The sequence below is a fragment of the Lepus europaeus genome, chromosome 18 (assembly GCF_033115175.1).
Source record: "Lepus europaeus isolate LE1 chromosome 18, mLepTim1.pri, whole genome shotgun sequence".
In the NCBI taxonomy this organism is placed as follows: Eukaryota; Metazoa; Chordata; class Mammalia; order Lagomorpha; family Leporidae; genus Lepus; species Lepus europaeus.
Genome location: NC_084844.1, coordinates 12,195,558 through 12,214,703, shown reverse-complemented (window position 1 = coordinate 12,214,703; position 19,146 = coordinate 12,195,558). Strand labels below are relative to the sequence as shown.

At 40.4% G+C, this 19,146-nt stretch overlaps 2 protein-coding genes across 7 annotated transcripts in view; one reads left to right on the top strand and one right to left on the bottom strand.

Annotated features, from left to right (window-relative positions):
- Positions 1-19,146, top strand: part of CEP112 (centrosomal protein 112) — a 516,630-nt gene that overhangs the window by 255,233 nt on the left and 242,251 nt on the right. The gene's annotated exons all lie outside the window — the stretch shown is intronic.
- Positions 6,930-7,441, bottom strand: LOC133777139 (large ribosomal subunit protein uL23-like). The gene has a single exon (XM_062216588.1). The coding sequence runs from the start codon at positions 7,433-7,435 to the stop codon at positions 6,965-6,967; it is 471 nt and encodes a 156-aa protein (XP_062072572.1). The 5' UTR covers positions 7,436-7,441; the 3' UTR covers positions 6,930-6,964.

The following is a 19,146-nucleotide window of genomic DNA, read 5'->3' as shown; positions in this document are numbered from 1 at the left end:
AGTTTCTACAGACAGAAGGATGGACCCAGACTGTGAAGCTCTTACAAAAGGACTATGACTTGAACCAGATCTTTCTGTCTTCAAAGCTCGTGAACTCTACCACTGGTGCCTGATCATGGCCCTAAGTTACAGGCAGATCCATTGGTGGGAAAGCCTTTTTCTTTTTCTTTTCTTTTTTTCTTTTCTTTTTTTTTTTTTTTTTTTTGGCTACAACTCTCTAGAGACTTGTGGTTAACATTCATGAATATTGTGAGGCTAATTTCACAGAACAAATCAAATTGACATGTCAGAACTATGTAGAAGGGCAAATACTCTAAACTCCTCCCTCCGAGTCTTAGTAAAGTGTCCTCCAGCATTTTACACGAGTATTACAGCGCTTTCTTTTTGAGCAGGCATTAATGTCATATTGTAGTTATGGCTGCAGTTTTTCCCTTAAGCAACTCTTTCTTTTCTGAACTCTGTGGCAGCCCATGGTTGTTTAGATTGAGCTCAGGAATGTTTTTAAACATTAATTTGGTTTGACATGACTTGGTGCACAAATTAATTATTCAGGCACATATTGTTCCATGTACATGAAAAGAATGAAACTGTAGTGAATCGCATTCTAACTACCACATGTGAATTGTAATGGTACTAGCAATCAGACTATTAAAGAACAAAAGCTGGCAACATATAGTCACTCTGAATTGGGCCGGTCCCACAAAATTAGCATAAATATGTGGAGCAATCAGAATAGTTTTGGACTTCCTAGGAAAGTGTCCCTATTCTTATCTAGTTCTAAAAGAATGTGAAATAAACTATTCATTTAACCGAGTATAAAAATATGTCTGCTATGCAGTTATAATCATGTGTCATTAATCAGAAAACACTGCAGAAACTCTGACAAATTAAAAACACAAGGATGTGTCTGCAAGGGGTTTTTCAGCCATTAAAAAGCTGCTTCACCTCTCAGGCAAGCTCTTTTATGGCAACTTCTTGCTCAGTGTACTGACATCTTCAAAGGCTCTGACATCTGTCGGCCTTTGAACTACCATTAAAAAATATTATCCCATTTCCATTCTTTTATGCCCATTTTTTTAATTATAGCCCTTCTTTCAAGTTGGGAACATGGTTGGTTTAAATGATGCTGTCCTTTCGTTTTCAGCCACCCAGCTGCGGTTTGAATAAATTGATGTAGAATCAAAGGCGGGACTTTAAAGGAAAAAGGTTTGATGGACTTGGACTCCGAACCAGATGAGGTTTTATGATGAAAAGGGTTTAATCCCAGCACAGGCATTGCTTCTATCAGTTGAGCAGTACAAAGCAATTCATATATATAGGTTCACGCGAAATGATCTATTTTTTTTAACAGCACAGATCTCTTCAGGACTTGCAAATGTGGCATTAGCTAATATTCAGAGAGCTGATTTCCTTTCATCCACCAGAAGCTTATGATTATAGTACAGTTCTCGAATTGGAAATGAGAGCTGCAACACAGATTTAAAGCTGTGCTGTCTGATTTGTATTCAATATACATGTCACTGCGGGACAGGCTAGTCTGGGCCAAGCTGGTTCAATACAAGGAAAAACAGTTTCATCATCTGAGATTCTTAGTCAAAAATATCACCAGCTAATTAAAACAGCAGTCTCATGACTATTAGCGAGGTGTTTGCTTGATTGGTGTCTCTTAAAATTTGACAAGATTTTGAAGATGCGTCCTATTTTTTGTTACATATTTATTGCAGTATTAATGTGTTCAAGTGCACTGCTGGGTAATGATATATATACCCAGTTAACCCAACTATTTTTTCAAAAAGGGAAAGAATATGATTTTAAATCAATTACTTATTTTGCACTAAAATGATCTCCTTGTGTTATTGGTGATCTGGAAAAATAAAGTCATTTATGAAAGCAGATTTCAATGTAGTATTTACTCCTTAAACAATGGTAAATATTAAGCCAAATAGTGAAGTAACTGAGAAAATAGTTTAGGATAATTGCAAACCTAAAACATAGATCTATGTCCACCTTAAAGTAAAAAAAAAAAGTATTTTAATGTTCTAATAATAACGACCTCAATGCATTAGAAAATTCCCTTGATATAATGTGCACTTACTTGGAAGTTTACTGCCTGTTCTTAGAATCAAAAGTGTTTCTTCCATTTACTTGGAAGGTTCAGTACCATTTAATTGTTCAGATTTAATAATTCTGCAATTTTTTTCATGTTCTTCAAATACTATTTAAATTTGAGACTATGAATTAGTATCCAAACTATCATTAAAATAAATACTTAATACATATAATTTTAAATGACCAAAGCCTAACCAATTTGGACAAGCTTCTATAGACAACTCTCAGTGAGCTACCTCATACCTAGAATGTTTTCCATTTTTTTTTCCCTAGAAGAAAATGTAGAATAAAACCCTGTCACATAGTGTTTACTAGTAAATACATTTTACCTACTCTTTACATATTTTTGTTGATACAGCTTCCTGGATTATTCGGAGTGAGTTGAATTTCTGTCAGTATAATCATCAGTGTTTTTCACTCTGTAATACAATTTTAGCTCCCTCTTTTTTACTAGGCTTGTGACTAGTCCATCTTTCACTACTTTTAACCATGTGGATAGATTTTCATTACTGAAAAGTTCCACTCCCTTCATCCCATGGAATCATGCCTGTGCCTCCCCAACCAGATGGTTTATCTCTGGCTTCCTCCTCTTAGTTTCTTTGTTCTCCATCTGCTCCTCAACATTTTGTTGAATATTGGAGTCTGGTCCCTGCTTTTCTTTTATTTTTTTGGTCTTTTGATGCTTCTATTAAGTGGTCCCCTGCACTGTCAGTGACATTAACTAACTATGCTAACACCTCAGACTCTCCATCTCTCGTCTGAAGTCTGGACTCAAGTGTCTGACTGCCTCTCAGCATCTTCTCTTAGATTACTCACAAACACATCTTCACATGTGCAAGTCTGAAACCTCTGCCTCCTCATCTCCTTTCTCTCTCTCTCTGTAGATGCTGTTACTTTACACTTTGCTCCAGCCAGAGGTGGGAAGTCCTTCTTGACTTTTCTCTTATTTTCAATCCATGAGCAAATATTGTATATTTAGCTTCCCTAATAGATCTCCCATCCATTTGCTTCCTTCTCTTCAGTTCTCCATCAGACCTCCAGATAGTCTTATATCCTGTCTTTTCCTCTCAACAGCCATAATGATCGTTTTCAAATTTATATTGCGGCCGGCGCTGCAGCTCAATAAGCTAATCCTCCACCTTGTGGCACCGGCACACCAGGTTCTAGTCCCGGTCAGGGGCTGGATTCTGTCCCGGTTGCCCCTCTTCCAGGCCAGCTCTCTGCTGTGGCCCGGGAGTACAGTGGAGGATGGCCCAAGTGCTTTGGCCCTGCACCTCATGGGAGACCAGGATAAGCACCTGGCTCCTGCCTTCGGATCAGTGTGATGCGCCGGCTGCAGCACACTGGCCGCGGCGGCCATTGGAGGGTGAACCAACGGCAAAAAGGAAGACCTTTCTCTCTCTTTCACTGTCTACTCTGCCTGTCCAAAAAAAAAAAAAAAAAAAAAAAAAAAATTATATTGGATTAGAAAATCCTCCTGCTTGAAATCTTTTCCATAGCCTGTAGTTAGAATAAAATCCAAACTTCTTAGCATGACCTATAATAACCTCTATGATCTGGTCTTGTGATTAGCATCATCTTCTGTTATATACTAAAGCATTTTGTTTATAAACTTCATAGCACTTTTCTTAGTTTACAGTTGCATATTTATTACATTGCATTTTATTACTTTATTCCCCCAAATGGACTGAAAAGAGGAACCTTACCTATTTTCCTCACTTGTGTATATCCCTTACTCAAAAGATTCCTAGTTTAAACTTTGACCTCAGTAAACATTTGCAAATGGCTGTGTTAATAAGGCAGATGCGCTGGTCAGTGATAGCCACTGAAAAGCTATGATGGGTTCCCTCTGGGGATCAGAGTGGCATGAGGGTTGGGTTGGGTTCTGGAGGTTGAGGCTGGTGGTTTGCTCTGCTCTCAGAAAAGCCACCAATTCGCTGTAGTTGTTTGGTTTTGTTTGTTCTATGGTGGACAGCATTGTCAGTATACTTATCATTCTCTTCTCTTTGAACTCTCAAAAAAACCTCTAGCATACAATGACAAAAGCATATGTATAGGATAAACCCACACCTACTGTAATGTCATTATTACTTACATATTTATGTCTTCTAGAAGAAGAACTGTATCTTATCTGTTTTGCATCTCAAGAGCCTACTAGAAGATCTGGCCTAAGTGCTGATGCTCAGTCAGCAACTGAATGAACACAAATAAATAAATTTAGCTGTTCTGCAGGAAATGGCTCAGATCTTGGCTTTGCTTGTTTGCATATTATATTTTTTAATTCTCAAATTTCTTTTTTTTTTTTTTATTTGACAGACAGTGAGAGAGAGAGACAGAGAGAAAGGTCTTCCTTTTTCCATTGGTTCACCCCACAAGTGGCCGCTACGGCCAGCACGCTGCGCCGATCCAAAGCCAGGAGCCAGGTACTTCCTCCTGGTCTCCCATGTGGGTGCAGGACCCAAGCACTTGGGCCATCCTCCACTGCCTTCCTGGGCCACCGCAGAGAGCTGGACTGGAAGAGGAACACCCGGGACTAGAACCTGGCACCCATATGGGATGCAGGTGCTGCAGGCGGAGGATTAGCCAAGTGAGCCACAGCACCGGCCCTGAATTCTCAGATTTCTAAAATATGCAGAGCACAGTTATTAAATCTATAAATTATAATTATGCCATAGAACTGGTTACCATTTTGGTAATATGATTAAAATTAGAAAATATTCATCCAACCTGTATTGAGGCCAATTTAGTATAAGGCACATTGCTAAGTATTGAGGACTCAAACATGAGTAATATATACTTCATCATCAGGGGTAAAAGACAGAAGCATGAATATAAAATAATGTGCTAAGTACAGTATTAGATACATAATGAGATGTGATGGGCCACCAGGGAGACCTCTCCATTCTGGGAGAGGGGACGTGGGGCATGGGTGGCAGCTCTGTCTTCCAGCAGTGCATTGCTGCTCTTGTGGCATGCTCTCCCATTTGAAAAGAGTATAATTCACCTCCTTTAAATTGTTCCTTTAATGCTTTTCAGTAAGCATAACATTACTTTACATCCAGAGCATAATCAACAAAGTCCCCTTTGTGGTTCTTTACTGGAAGCCACCACGGTCAGCCGAGGAGACAATTACGCTGCTGACCCTTGGTGTTGGAGCAGTAAGCCTACATAGTTTTGGTGTTCCTATCCACAATTCAGATTCATAACTTCAAGCTGGGGTTCATTATAAACAATGTCCAATCCTGTGATCACCTTGTAGTTAGTGTTATGATGGGTGTGGTTTATCTCAGAGTCTTTTTAGATACTTTTCTGGTACCTAAACTTAAGTTCAGTATAGAGGAATACTGTTCTTGGACTGTTGAAGCGTTGCCACTATGAGGACAAATGTGGTAACTGTGTCATGGTGGATGGCTGTACCACAGAGCCATCGCTTGTTCTTTTTATCCGTGTCCAATGGGTAAGATGTTATAATTAAGGATGGTTATTTGGCAAAGGGAATAGTCTGAGATCATCTTCAGGAACTTCTTTAGCTCTTTTCCAGGCAATAAATTAACTTTTAAGGAGGTAAAATAATAAGATGGTTGTTTGGAACTATGTCTGTTGGCCAAAAGGAAAACATGCACACATGCATATGTGTGTGCACAAGACTCTCTCTCACACACACACACACACACACAGCCTGCTTTCTGACTTGCCTCAGAAGTTAATGTGTGAACTTGGCTGTGTGTGTCTGTTCTCGTATAGAAGACACAAAGGGAAAACTGCATGAGCTACAATAAAGAAAGGAGCGTGGCTGTATGTTCCAGAAGGTCTTTGACTTCTTATTCCTGTTTTTTGCTTTTTCCATAATCATAAATTTTCTTGTTTGACATTGAGTTAACCTTGGAATTACTAAGTATTGCTCCCTTATTAGGCATTGAAAGATGTGATCACTTATAAGTAAAGAGAAGTTGACGATTAACTGGTTTTGAATACTGAGCACATGTTGTCTCCATCGTAAGGTCAGAGGTTTGAGGCTGCCCTGCCCTCAGAGCGCTTCTTCACACTTGGGAATTTCAAAGTTGCTGATGGTCTCTACCAACTATGTTCTGACTCTAAATCAAGGAACTCAGAAAGCAGAGTAAGCTAGCCTGTCCAAAGGGACCATGGGTCAAACTCAGACACTCTGCTATGGGATGCAGGCATTCCAAGTGGCATCTTAACAGCTAGGCCCCATGACACACAGTTTTAATGCATTTGTGGCTTCCAAAGAAGAAAAAGAAAACTTGAAGACCACATGTTCCTGCCTCTGGCCTCTCCCATAAAAGGTGAAGCTGACTTGGTGAGCTGTGAGCAAGCAGGAAAGGTGGGACTGCCCGGAGTAAATGTCAGTATCCACCCAGGAAAGGTGGGACTGCCCCAGGGTGAACGTCAGTATCCACCCAGGAAAGGTGGGACTGCCCCAGGGTGAACGTCAGTATCCACCCAGGAAAGGTGGGACTGCCCCAGGGTAAACGTCAGTATCCACCCAATAATCTGCAGCTCAGATCCAACGCAAGGCAGATTCTCTCATTAAACCTGGGGGTTTCTGGGAGACAAAAATGGTTGAGGTTGGTATTTTTGCTTGGCTCCCTATCAGAAGTATATGAATTTTTTTGGAGAAAACTCCCAACTGAGGCCCTCAGGTGTCCTACAACTTGAGATAGAGATGAGCTTATAAAACAAACCAGTGTGAGTGAAAGCAGCAGAAACAACCAATAAATATCTACTTCTAAGGACCTCACATATTACAATTAAAAAAAAAAGATTTATTTTATTTATTTATTTATTTTATGGTGGAAAAACATATATTTAGAATTAGCCAGCTGGACTCAGTTCAGATGACCCCAATTTTGTTGGCAACGTCCAGAGCATCATAGTCAGGAGCCAGCCGCACATAGGCCTTCTTCTCTCTGTCAGGTCTGATCAGGGTGTTGACTTTGGCCACATCAATGTCATAGAGTTTCTTCACAGCTTGTTTGATCTGCTGCTTGTTGGCCTTGACATCCACAATGAACACCAGGGTGTTGTTGTCTTCTATCTTCTTCATGGCAGACTCCGTGGTCAGGGGGAACTTGATGATGGCATAGTGGTCAAGCTTGTTTCTCCTGGGGGCGCTCTTCCGAGGGTATTTGGGCTGCCGTCGGAGGCGTAGTGTCTTGGGCTGCCGGAAGGCGGGGGACGTGCGGATCTTCTTCTTCTTGTGGCTGTGGACGCCTTTCAGCACTGCCTTCTTGGCCTTTAAGGCCTTTGCTTTGGCTTCGACTTTAGGAGGGGCAGGAGCTTCCTTCTTCGCCTTCGGCGCCATCTTGGTGAAAAGATTTATTTTATTTTTATTTGAAAGAGTTACAGAGAGATGTAGTGACAGAGAGAGAGGGAGAGAGGTCTTCATCCACTGCTTCACTTCCCAAAGGGCCGCAATGGCCAGAGCTGAGCCTATCTGAGGCCAGGAGACAGAAGCTTCTTCCGGGTCTCCCAGGTGGGTGCAGGGGCCCAGGGATTTGCGCCATCCTCCACTGCTTTCCCAGGTGCATTAGCAGGGAGCTGCATTGGAAGTGGAACAGCCGGGACTTGAACCGGCACCCATATGGGATGCTGGTACTGCAGTCCAGGGCTTTAACCTACTGCTCCACAGCGTCAACCCCACAGATTTTGAATATATAATATGTATGATATGTTTGAAGAAATGAATATGAACCAGAAAAGTGGGAGAGCAACCAGAAACTATCAGCACTTTCTAAGAAGATTAGATGTAACTGAAATAATAATTATCTCACTGGAAAGATTAACGCAAAAGATAAACATAGAAAAAGCATTAATGCACCATAAAATTAATCTTAATGAATTACCTGAAATACATCATTAAATCAAAAAGATGGAAAATGTGAAAGGGTGGAAGCTGTGAACTATAGGAGATATAGCATATATCTCATCTTAGTTGTTGGAGGAGAGAAGAAAGACCATGGGATAGGCATGGTATTTGAAGAGATTGTGTAGAAGAATTTTCAAGAACTGATAACAAATGTCAGTATGCAGATTCAGGAGGAGCAATAAGTTTTAATAGAGCATAAGTAAACAATGAACCTAATTTTTTTCCTCTCAAATTTTTATTCATTTCGTTTTTCACTCTATATTTTTATATATTTGCTCCTTTACACTCAGGAATCATATTTTTAAACTCATAAATCTGTACTATTTCTATTTGTTTTTCAAAGCGTCTTGATTTCATTTTATAGATGTAATAAATTTTTCTCTCTCCAAGTTTGTGAATTAGAATTATTTTTAAATTCTATCCCCTAAATTATCTCATTTCTTCATGGTCGGTTTCTATGTTTCTACTTAATTTTCATTTTGTGTAAGCTTTTCTTGTAGGCTTGCTTATTATAGCTTTTGATTCCTATTTATAAAACAGGTATAATGGTTCCCAGTTGCTTTGTAACAAATTGTTGCAAGGTTTATATTGTAAACAATAGAAATTATTACTTTACAGTTCTTCAGGTTCTTCATAGTACTCTAGGTGAGAAATTTGATGTCAGTCTGACTGCATAACGGTAGATTGTGGGCAGAGCTCACCCAGAGGAGCATGCCTCCTTGCTTTCCTAGTTTCTTGAGGTCCCACTTCACATCTGTTTTTGTCTTGCTACTACGATTGTCACCCTGCCTTCATTCTGGCTCTGCCCCTCCTCCTCCCTCTTATATGGCTACCTTGGGCATAATCCAGGATACTCTCCCATCTCAAGATCCTAATCTCATCTGCAAAACCCCTTTTACCATATAAGGTAACATAATCCCATGTTTTGGAGATTCTAATCACAGCATTGGGAAGAGGGGCCCATTATTCCATTTACTGGAGAGGGATGGTGGGATAGCTGATTTGTTGGGGAAACAATGCTTCTTTCCCATCCCACCTCCTGACACACTCTCTCCCTGAGTGGGAATTCACAGTGAGTTCTGGGGTGCTGGTAGATGTTAGAATTCAGGCCCCTGAAGTGCCACCTCCTCCTCCACCTCCATCTCCCCCTCCTCCACCTCCTCTCCCTCCTCCTCCTCCCCCTCCTCCTCCACCCCTCCCCCTCCCCCTCCTCCACCTACTCCCCCTCCCCCTTCTCCTCCTCCACCACCTCCTCCTCCACCCCACCTCCTCCTCCACCTCCTCCTCCCCCTCCTCCTCCACCCCTCCCCCTCCTCCTCCTCCACCACCTCCTCCTCCACCCCACCTCCTCCTCCACCTCCTCCACCTACTCCCCCTCCCCCTCCTCCCCCTCCCCCTTCTCCTCCTCCCCCTCCCCCTCCTCCACCTCCCTGTCCTCCTCCTCCTCCTCCTCCTCCTCCACCACCTCCTCCTCCCCCTCCCCCTCCCCCTCCTCCTCCTCCTCCTCCTCCTCCTCTTCCACCTTTCTTTGGAGGAGTCCTGGTTTTCACACATCCTGCTTATGGTCTGAAGGTTGGGGTGTCGACCACTTTCTCTCTGTGTGTGGACTTCAGGAGCTTGTCTTTCCTCTCCTCTCTCACCGTCTTTAGAGTATGCAAGCCCAGAGCCTCTGGAGAGTGTATGATGGAGACGTGGGCTCCAACTCTGCTGAGGCCTCCCCATCAGCCCTGGCTTTCATAGCCTGTTTCATTGCTCAGCATCTTAATAGTCCTGCCTTCTTTTATCCTCCAGAAAGTCACTGAATGCTCTTCTAATGGGATTGGCTTCAGTTTATACATGGGTGGTTTTATTTGACTCAAGGTCACTTTGTAATAGTTCACTACATTGATTAAAGGTCACTAAAAGCAGATTCTTCATTTATAATGTATGTGTTTGCTGTATTTTTTTCAGTTTTTTGAGGTATAATTGACAGATAATTATATGTATTTCAGCTGTACAACATGATGTTGTGATATACATATACAGTGTGAAATAAATTATAGCCACAATTTTATCTCTTTTTTGTTGTGAGATCAGAAAAGATTTACCTTTTTAGTAAATTTCAAATATATGATACAGTATTGTTAAGTATAGAAACATTGGTATATGTTAGCTCTCCAAAGTTTAGTTACCTTGTATAGCTGAATCTTTGTATCCTTTGGCCAACATCTCCCATTCGCTCTTTTTCCCAGGCTCTGGAAACCACTGTTCTAATTTCTGCTTCTATGAGTTTGACTATTTCATGTTCCAAATACAGGTAGCATCATATAGTATTTGTCTTTCTGTACCTGGCTTAGTCCAGTATCCTCCAGTTTCATCCATGTTGTTATCCTTATAAAGATTCCCCTTTTTAAAGAGCCTATAATCCATAAATATATATTACAATTTATTTTTTCTTTCATTCATTCATTATACCTTGATGGACAGGTATGTTCTTTGTGTATCTCCACTACTGTGAATAATGTAATGACCATAGTCTTGCAGGTACCTCTTCAAGATCCCTTCATTTTCTTTGGATATATACCCAGAAATAGAATTGCTGGATCATAAGGTAGATCCATTTTTCATTTTATGAGGAACCTCCATACTCTTTTGCATAATTACTGTACAATTTACATTCCCACCAAGAGTGTACAAGGGTTATTTTTTTATCCACATCCTCACCAACAATTGCTTTCATCTTTTTTATAATAGCTATTCTTTTTTTTTTAACTTTTATTTAGTAAATATAAATTTCCAAAGTACAGTTTATGGATTACAATAGTTTGCCCCCCCCATAACTTCCCTCCCACCCGCAACCCTTCCCTTTCCCGCTCCCTCTCCCCTTCCATTCACATCAAGATTCATTTTCAATTATCTTTATATACAGAAGATCAATTTAGTATATATATATTTTTAACTTTTATTTAATGAATATAAATTTCCAAAGTACAGTTTATGGATTACAATAGTTTCCCCTTCCCCCCCCCCATAATTTCCCTCCCACCCGCAACCCTTCCCTTTCCCACTCCCTCTCCCATTCCATTTGCATCAAGATTCATTTTCAATTCTCTTTATGTACAGAAGATCAATTTAGTATATATTAAGTAAAGATTTCATCAGTTTGCCTCCACACAAAACACAAAGTGCAAAATACTGTTTGAGTACTAGCCATAGCATTAATTCACATTGAACAACACATTAAAGACAGAAATCCTACATGAGGAGTAAGTGCACAGTGACTCCTGTTGTTGACTTAACAAATTGATACTCTTGATTATGGCATCAGTAATCTCCCTAGGCTCTTGTCATGAGTTGCCAAGGCTATGGAAGACCCCTGAGTTCGCCGACTTTGATCTCATTTAGACAAGATCATAGTCAAAGTGGAAGCTCTCTCCTCCCTTCAGAGAAAGGTACCTCCTTCTTTGATGGCCTGTTCTTTCTACTGGGATCTCACTCACAGAGATCTTTTATTTAGGTTGTTTTTTTGTTTGTTTGTTTTGCCAGAGTGTCTTGGCTTTCCATGCCTAGAATACTCTCATGGACTCTTCAGCCAGATCCAAATACCTTAAGGGCTGATTCTGAGGCCAGAGTGCTGTTTAGGACATCTGCCATTCTATGAGTCTGCTGTGTATCCTGCTTCTCATGTTGGATCGTTCTCTCCCTTTTTGATTCTATCAGTTAGTATTAGCAGACACTAGTCTTGTTTGTGTGATCCCTTGACTCTTAGACCTATGAGTGTGATCAATTGTGAACTGAAATTGATCACTTGGACTAGTGAGATGGCATTGGTACATGCAACCTTGATGGGATTAAATGCCCATCAACAGTAGACTGGATAAAGAAATTATGGGACATGTACTCTGTAGAATACTATATAGCAGTAAAAAAAACAGTGAAATCCGGTCATTTGCAACAAAATGGAGGAATCTGGAAAACATCATCCTGAGTGAAATAAGCCAGTCCCAGAGGGACAAATATCATATGTTCTCCCTGATCGGTGACAACTAATTGAATACCAAAAAGGAAACCTCGTGAAGTAAAATGGACACTATGAGAAACAGTGACTTGATCAGCCCTTGTCATCACTGTTGATGTACAATTTAATACTATATCCCTTTTTGTATTTTTTTTTGTTCTACTTAATACTATTGGTTGAACTCTGTAATTAACACACAATTATTCTTAGGTGTTTAAAGTTAACTGAAAAGTGACCTCTGTTAAATATAAGAGTGGGAATAAGAGAGGGAGGAGATGTACAATTTGGGACATGCTCAAGCTTACTTGCCCCAAGTGGTGGAGTTAGAAATATAATAGCCATTCTAAGAGGTGTGAGCTAATATCTTCTTGTGATCTTAATTTGTATTTCTCTGATGATTAGTGATACTAACCATTTTTTCTTATACCTGTTGTCCATCTTTATATATTTTGTCTTTTGTTTTATTAAACTTTTATTTAATGAATATAAATTTCCAAAGTACAGCTTATGGGTTACAATGGCTTCCCCCTCCCAAAACTTCCCTCCCACCCACAACCCTCCCATTTCCCACTCCCTCTCCCCTTCCTATCACATCATGATTCATTTTCAATTCTCTTTATATACAGAAGATCAGTTTAGTATATATTAGGTAAAGATTTCAACAGTTTGCCCCCATATAGCAACACAAAGTGAAAAAAAAATACTGTTGGAGTACTAGTTATAGCATTAAATAACAGTGTACAGCACATTAAAGACAGAGATCCTACATAATATTTTTTTTAAAAATTAATTAATTTTCTATGCCATTTCCAATTTAACACCAGGTTTTTTTTTCATTTCCAATTATCTTTATATACAGAAGATTGATTCAGTATATAATTAGTAAAGATCTCATCAGTTTGTACCCACGCAGAAACACAAAGTGTAAAAATACTGTTTCAGTACTAGTTATAGCATCACTGCACATTAGACAACACATTAAGGACAGATCCCACATGGGATGTAAGTACACAGTAACTTCTGTTGCTGACTTAACAATTTGACACTCCTGTTCATGGCGTCAGTAATCTCCCTAGGCTCTAGTCATGAGTTGCCAAGGCTATGGAAGCCTTTAGAGTTCGCCGACTTTGATCTCATAGAATGGCAGATGTCCTAAACAACACTCTGGCCTCAGAATCAGCCCTTAAGGTATTTGGATCTGGCTGAAGAGCCCATGAGAGTATTTTAGGCATGGAAAGCCAAGACACTCTGAAAAAAAAAAAGAGGACCTAAATAAAAGATCTCTGTGAGTGGGATCCCAGTGGAAAGAACGGGGCCATCAAAGAAGGAGGTACCTTTCTCTGAAGGGAGGAGAGAACTTCCACTTTGACTATGACCCCATCTTTATATATTTTGAAAAATGTTTATTCAAGTTCTTTGTTCATTATATAATTGAATTTGTGTGTGTGTGTGGTTTTTTGTTTTTGCTTTTCAGTTTTTTGTGTTCCTTATATATGTTGGATTAACGCCTCATCAGGTTTGCAAATCTTTTCTCTCATTCTATAATTTTTTCATTCTGCTGATTGTTTCCTTTGCTATGCAGAAGCATTTCCTTTTATACAATCCTACTTATCTATTTTTATTTTTGTTGCCTGTACTCTTGTGTCATATTTTAAAAAAATATATCCCAGGCCGGCGCCGCGGCTCACTAGGCTAATCCTCTGCCTTGCGGCGCTGGCACACCGGGTTCTAGTCCCGGTCAGGGCACCGATCCTGTTCCGGTTGCCCCTCTTCCAGGCCAGCTCTCTGCTGTGGCCAGGGAGTGCAGTGGAGGATGGCCCAAGTCCTTGGGCCCTGCACCCCATGGGAGACCAGGAGAAGCACCTGGCTCCTGCCATCGGACCAGCGCGGTGCGCCGGCCGCAGTGCGCCAACCGCGGCGGCCATTGGAGGGTGAACCAACAGCAAAAGGAAGACCTTTCTCTCTGTCTCTCTCTCTCTCACTGTCCTCTCTGCCTGTCAAAAAAAAAATAATAAAAAAAAATATTTCCCAGTCAAGAAGTTTTTCCCTATGTTTTATTCTATTAGTTTTATTGTTTCACATCTTAATAACTAAGTCTCTAGTCCATTTAATGTTTAAGTCAAAATTCCACTGATTTTTGCATATGGCGTGATATATGGGTTTGAATTTATTCTTCTTTTAAAGATATATTTATTTATTTGAAAGTCAGAGTTATGCAGAAAGAGGAGAGAAAGAGAGGTCTTCATTTGCTGGTTCACTCCCCAAATTGCTGAAACAACTGAAGCTGCGCTGATCCAAAGCCAGGAGCTTCTTCCAGGTCTCCCATGTGGGTTAAGGGGCCCAAGGACTTGGGCCATATTCCACTGCCTTCCCAGGCCATAGCAGAGAGCTGGATCAGAAGTGGAGCAGCCGGGACTTGAACCAGCGCCCATATGAAATACCACTACTGCAGGTGGCAGCTTTACCTTCTATGCCACAGCACTGGCCCCTCAATTTATTCTTCTACATATGAATATTCAGTTTTCCCAATGCCATTAATTAAAGAGACTATCCATTCTCTATTTTGTGTTATTGACACCTTTGTCAAATCAGACTGAGATATGTGAATGATTTTCTGGACTCTTATTTTATTCCATTGATCTAAATGTTTGCTTTTACACTAGTTCACAGTTTTGATGACTGTAGCATATATATATATATATATATATATATATATATATATATATATATATATATATTTTGACAGGCAGAGTGGATAGTGAGAGAGAGAGAGAGACAGAAAGAAAGGTCTTACTTTTTGCTGTTGGTTCACCCTCCAATGGCTACTGCGGCCGGCACATCGCGCTGATCCGAAGCTTGGAGCCAGGTGCTTCTCCTGGTCTCCCATGCGGGTGGGTGCAGGGCCCAAGGACTTGGGCCATCCTCCACTGCCTTCCTGGGCCACAGCAGAGAGCTGGCCTGGAAGAGGGGCAACCGAGATAGAATCCGGCGCCCTGACCGAGACTAGAACCCGGTGTGCCGGCGCCGCAAGGCGGAGGATCAGCCTGTTGAGCCACGGCGCCGGCCAGCTTTTATATATTTTGAAATTAGGAAGTATGATGCCTCTAGCTTTGTTCTTTTCTTTTTCAAACTTGCTTTGACTATTTGGGATCTTTTTTTCCATATGAATTTTAGGATTCACTGCCCCCCCCCCAACCCAGTTCTATAAAGAATGTCGTTAGGATTTTTATGAGGATTGAATTAAGTCTATGTAGATTACTTTGGGTAGTATAATTTTAACAACACGATCTTCTAATCCATCAGCAAAAGATGTCTTCATTTACCTGTGTCTTCTTCAATTCCCTTAGTCAAAGTTTTGTACTTTCCAATGTACGAGTCTTTCACCTGTTGCTTATTTCTAAGTGTTTTATTTTCTTCTTTAGTCACTAAGAGTTTTTACATATATGATCATATAATCTACAAATAATTTTACTTCCTTTTTCCCAATTTGGATTATTTTTCTCTTTTTCCTTTCCCTTCTCTCTCCCTCCCTCACTCCCCACTGCTTTTTCTTTTTTGCTTTTGTTTAATTACTTTGGCTAGGACTTCTAGCACTTTGTTGAACAGAAGTAGCTACAGTGGCTATCTTTGCCTAATACCAAATCTTAATGAGAAAGAAAGCAGATTTCTTAATCTATCACACATTCATTTAAAGGCATAAGATATTTTTGCAGATAACAACTAAAGGTCTCCATTAGCGATATACATTCTTAAAGTTCTTTGCTAATCTACATATATCATTCAAATAATTTGATGCATATTTTAAATTAATGATCATTGAAATTGACTAGAGTGAAGGATAACTAGACAAATTAAGAAATCAGACTTGGCACTTCCTTACAATTTTATGTAATATTGCAAAGCACCTTTTTAAAAACTTAAGTTTGCATGGTATTGTCATAGATCATCCTAAAAACAGAGTTTGAGACGATTTATTGTAGAGTAGGAGGAGGAGGTGGAGGAGGAGGTGTAGAGGACACAGAATGGCCAGAAAAGGATTCCTTCCTGAATGAGTTGCTGTTGAAAGGAAGGTAAACTCCATTACCCTGAAGACCCCTAGACAGTCTTTTAGAATCCACTGCAGAATTGTTCCATCAAAGAATGGGAGTCCGGTGTTCTTAACCTGGGAGCCAGCTCCTTTGGGCTTAGGGTGCTTACTCCCAGATAGTGTCTGCTCCTGAACTTCTAGGCCCCCCTTGCACTTCCTGCTTGCTTGTGCACTTCATGGGCACCTCTGCCCTTTCCACCTGCTTCTGCACTTCCTAGTCACACCTACAATTGGGCTTTGGAGAGAGCTGGGGTGGAAAAGCTGAGTCATTCACAGCCCACTAAGGGTGGAATCAGATATGGTCTTTTGCTTCAACGAGGCTGCAGTCCTAGACCAAGTAGATGTCCTGGATCACACTAAGTCCCCTAGCACACAAACTCCAGCCACACACATATGGAGAGCTTCCATTCTTGGTCTAGAATGTGAACAGACAACCTCAGATTATCTGACGTTTGAGGCTTACTTGAGAGACATGAGAGAAAGCCTAAAGAAACAAACTGATAACCACAGGGGGAAAAGAGAACTCCAGGAGCAAAAAACAAATTTTAGGAAATTAGCATGGAAATATAAAAGTATGTATTATGTTTTTTCTTAAAAATGCTGCTCTGAAAATGTCACAATCAAAAATATAAAAAGGGCTCGAAGAAATTAAAACTTTTAAAAAGTTAATAAAAATGAATATCAAGAAAGTCAAAGGTTCAAAAGCAGAGACAAAAATGAATATACAAACATTTTAAAAGCTGAGATCTAAATGCAGAATGATGCATGTGTAAGTAATATTCAAGAAACAGAAATGGAGTGGGAGGGTTATCCCTGCAGCTATGGCAGTAGAGTTTTCAGGGATTGAGAAAGTAAGTCTTCAGATTGAAGAGGTTAGTAAGTTCCAGCAAAATAAATGAATCAGACCCATATCTGAACACATCATTGTTTAATTTTAGGATAAAAGGGGAAAAAGGTAACTCCTAAAACCTTTCAGAGGAAAATCAGACCCCCTGTACAGAAGTCAGATAGGCGTCAGATCTCCCGTAATAAATGGTAGAAGATAACAATGCCTTCATGAGCACTCTGAATGGGATTTGTCTTCCAGACCAGGTTTCTATACCTAAGTCAGTACTCATCACACATGTGAAGCTGAGGGGTGAAGACAGTGCAGGCATGCAATGACTGGGAAGACTGGCCTCCCGCGTTGTTTTGGAAGTTGCTTGTGGCTGTTCTTCAGTAAAATGAAGGAGTCAATATAAGAGAGAAATACAAAGGATCCAAGGAATAGTGGATCCTTTCTGGCAGAAGAAATGGGAAAATCCCAGAGGATTCTGTGGGTCTGTGCAGTGACTGGGTCTAGAAAACATCCAGACCATAGTGGAACAGAAGTTGGGTGAGGGGAGGAAGACCCTAGACACTATCCATGGGAACTCCCCATAAAGTTAGAAGACAATGAAAGAAGAAAAAAAGAAGTCCATCAGAAACTTTACAAGAACAAGAGAAACTACTGGAAGTAAGAGTTACTTCGGTAATGTCATATTGAGTTGTGTTTTGAAAAATGATTAGACTTTGGGCCAGCACCTTGGCTCACTTGGTTAATCCTCCGCCTGTGGCACCAGCATCCCATATGGGCACTGGGTTCTAGTACCGGTTGCTCCTCTTCCAATCCAGCTCTCTGCTGTGGCCCGGGAGAGCAGTGGAGGATGGCCCAAGTGCTTGGGCCCCTGTACCCTTGTGTGAGACCAGGAGGAAGCACCTGGCTCCTGGCTTCGGATCCGCTCAGTGCCGGCCATGGCAGCCATTTGGGGAGTGAACCAACGGAAGGAAGACCTTTCTCTCTGTCTCTCTCACTGTCTAACTCTGCCTGTCAAAAAAAAAAAAAAAGAAAAGAAAAAAAAAAAAGAAAGAAAAAAGAAAAGAAAAGAAAAATAATTAGACTCTATCCAGTATCACCTTTTATTTTTCTATTTGCCACCTATTTCGCTGAGATGGTCCACACAATTTGGTTCAAAAATGGACAAATTCCTGACTAGTTAATTTACAGTGAAAATTTTCAGAGAAATATAGAGATGTTTAGAAGACATTTGTGAGGGGCAGGTGCTGTGGTGCAGCAGATTAAAGCCCCGGCCTGCAGTGCCCACATCCTATGTGGGCACTGGTTTGAGTCCTGGCTGCTCCACTTCTGATCTAGTTCCCTGCTAATGCACCTGAGAAAGAAGCAGAAGATCGTCCAAGTCCATGGGCCCCTACACCCACGTGGGAGACCCAGAAGAGGCTCCTGGGTCCAGGCTTTGGATGGGCTCAGCTCCAGCCATTGCGGCCAATTGGGGCATGAACCATCAGATGGAAGAGCTCTTTCTCTCTTTCTCTCTGCCTCTCTCTGTAACTCTTTCTTTCAAATAAATAAAGCAAAACTATTACACATTTATGGCTATAGGCCAAGTTCTGATAGGAATGTTTGCTTTGACTTAAAAACAAAGAAGACATTTGTGAATTGTATCTGATATTTTAGAATGCAACTATTGTGTATCCTATAAAACATTATTTGAAACCACCATTGACTGTTCATATAAGAATGATCAATAAGGCATTTCTATTGTTGGTACAACAAAGGTATAGACATTTTAGGGTTAGGAAGATAAGAACAAGTTTCTTTGGAATGATTGTTAGGATGACAGTTAAGGTAGCATAGGAAACCTTATCTCTGCTCCACAGTGATGGTTGTAGATGCTTTAATAAAAATTGAGACTTTTTTATGCCACAGTAAATAGTCCACAGTAATAGTTTCATCAGTATAGAGAGCGCATTAGATAATCCCCATGATATAGTCATCTACATCAGTAGTGAGTTGAAGATATAAAATCTAAGTAGAAGACATATTAATATGAATGCTCTAAGAAATATAAACTACATGGAAAACTGAAATATTAGTGGAAATCAATAGAAAATGGATTGAATCAAAGCTTTCTTAATAAATCTTGAACATTTTGTTGAAATGTAATTTCATGACAAAATAAAATGTGAGGAGAGAAGCAAATTTCAGACTTGAATAAAATGGCATTATTTCAGAGAGAGAATTTG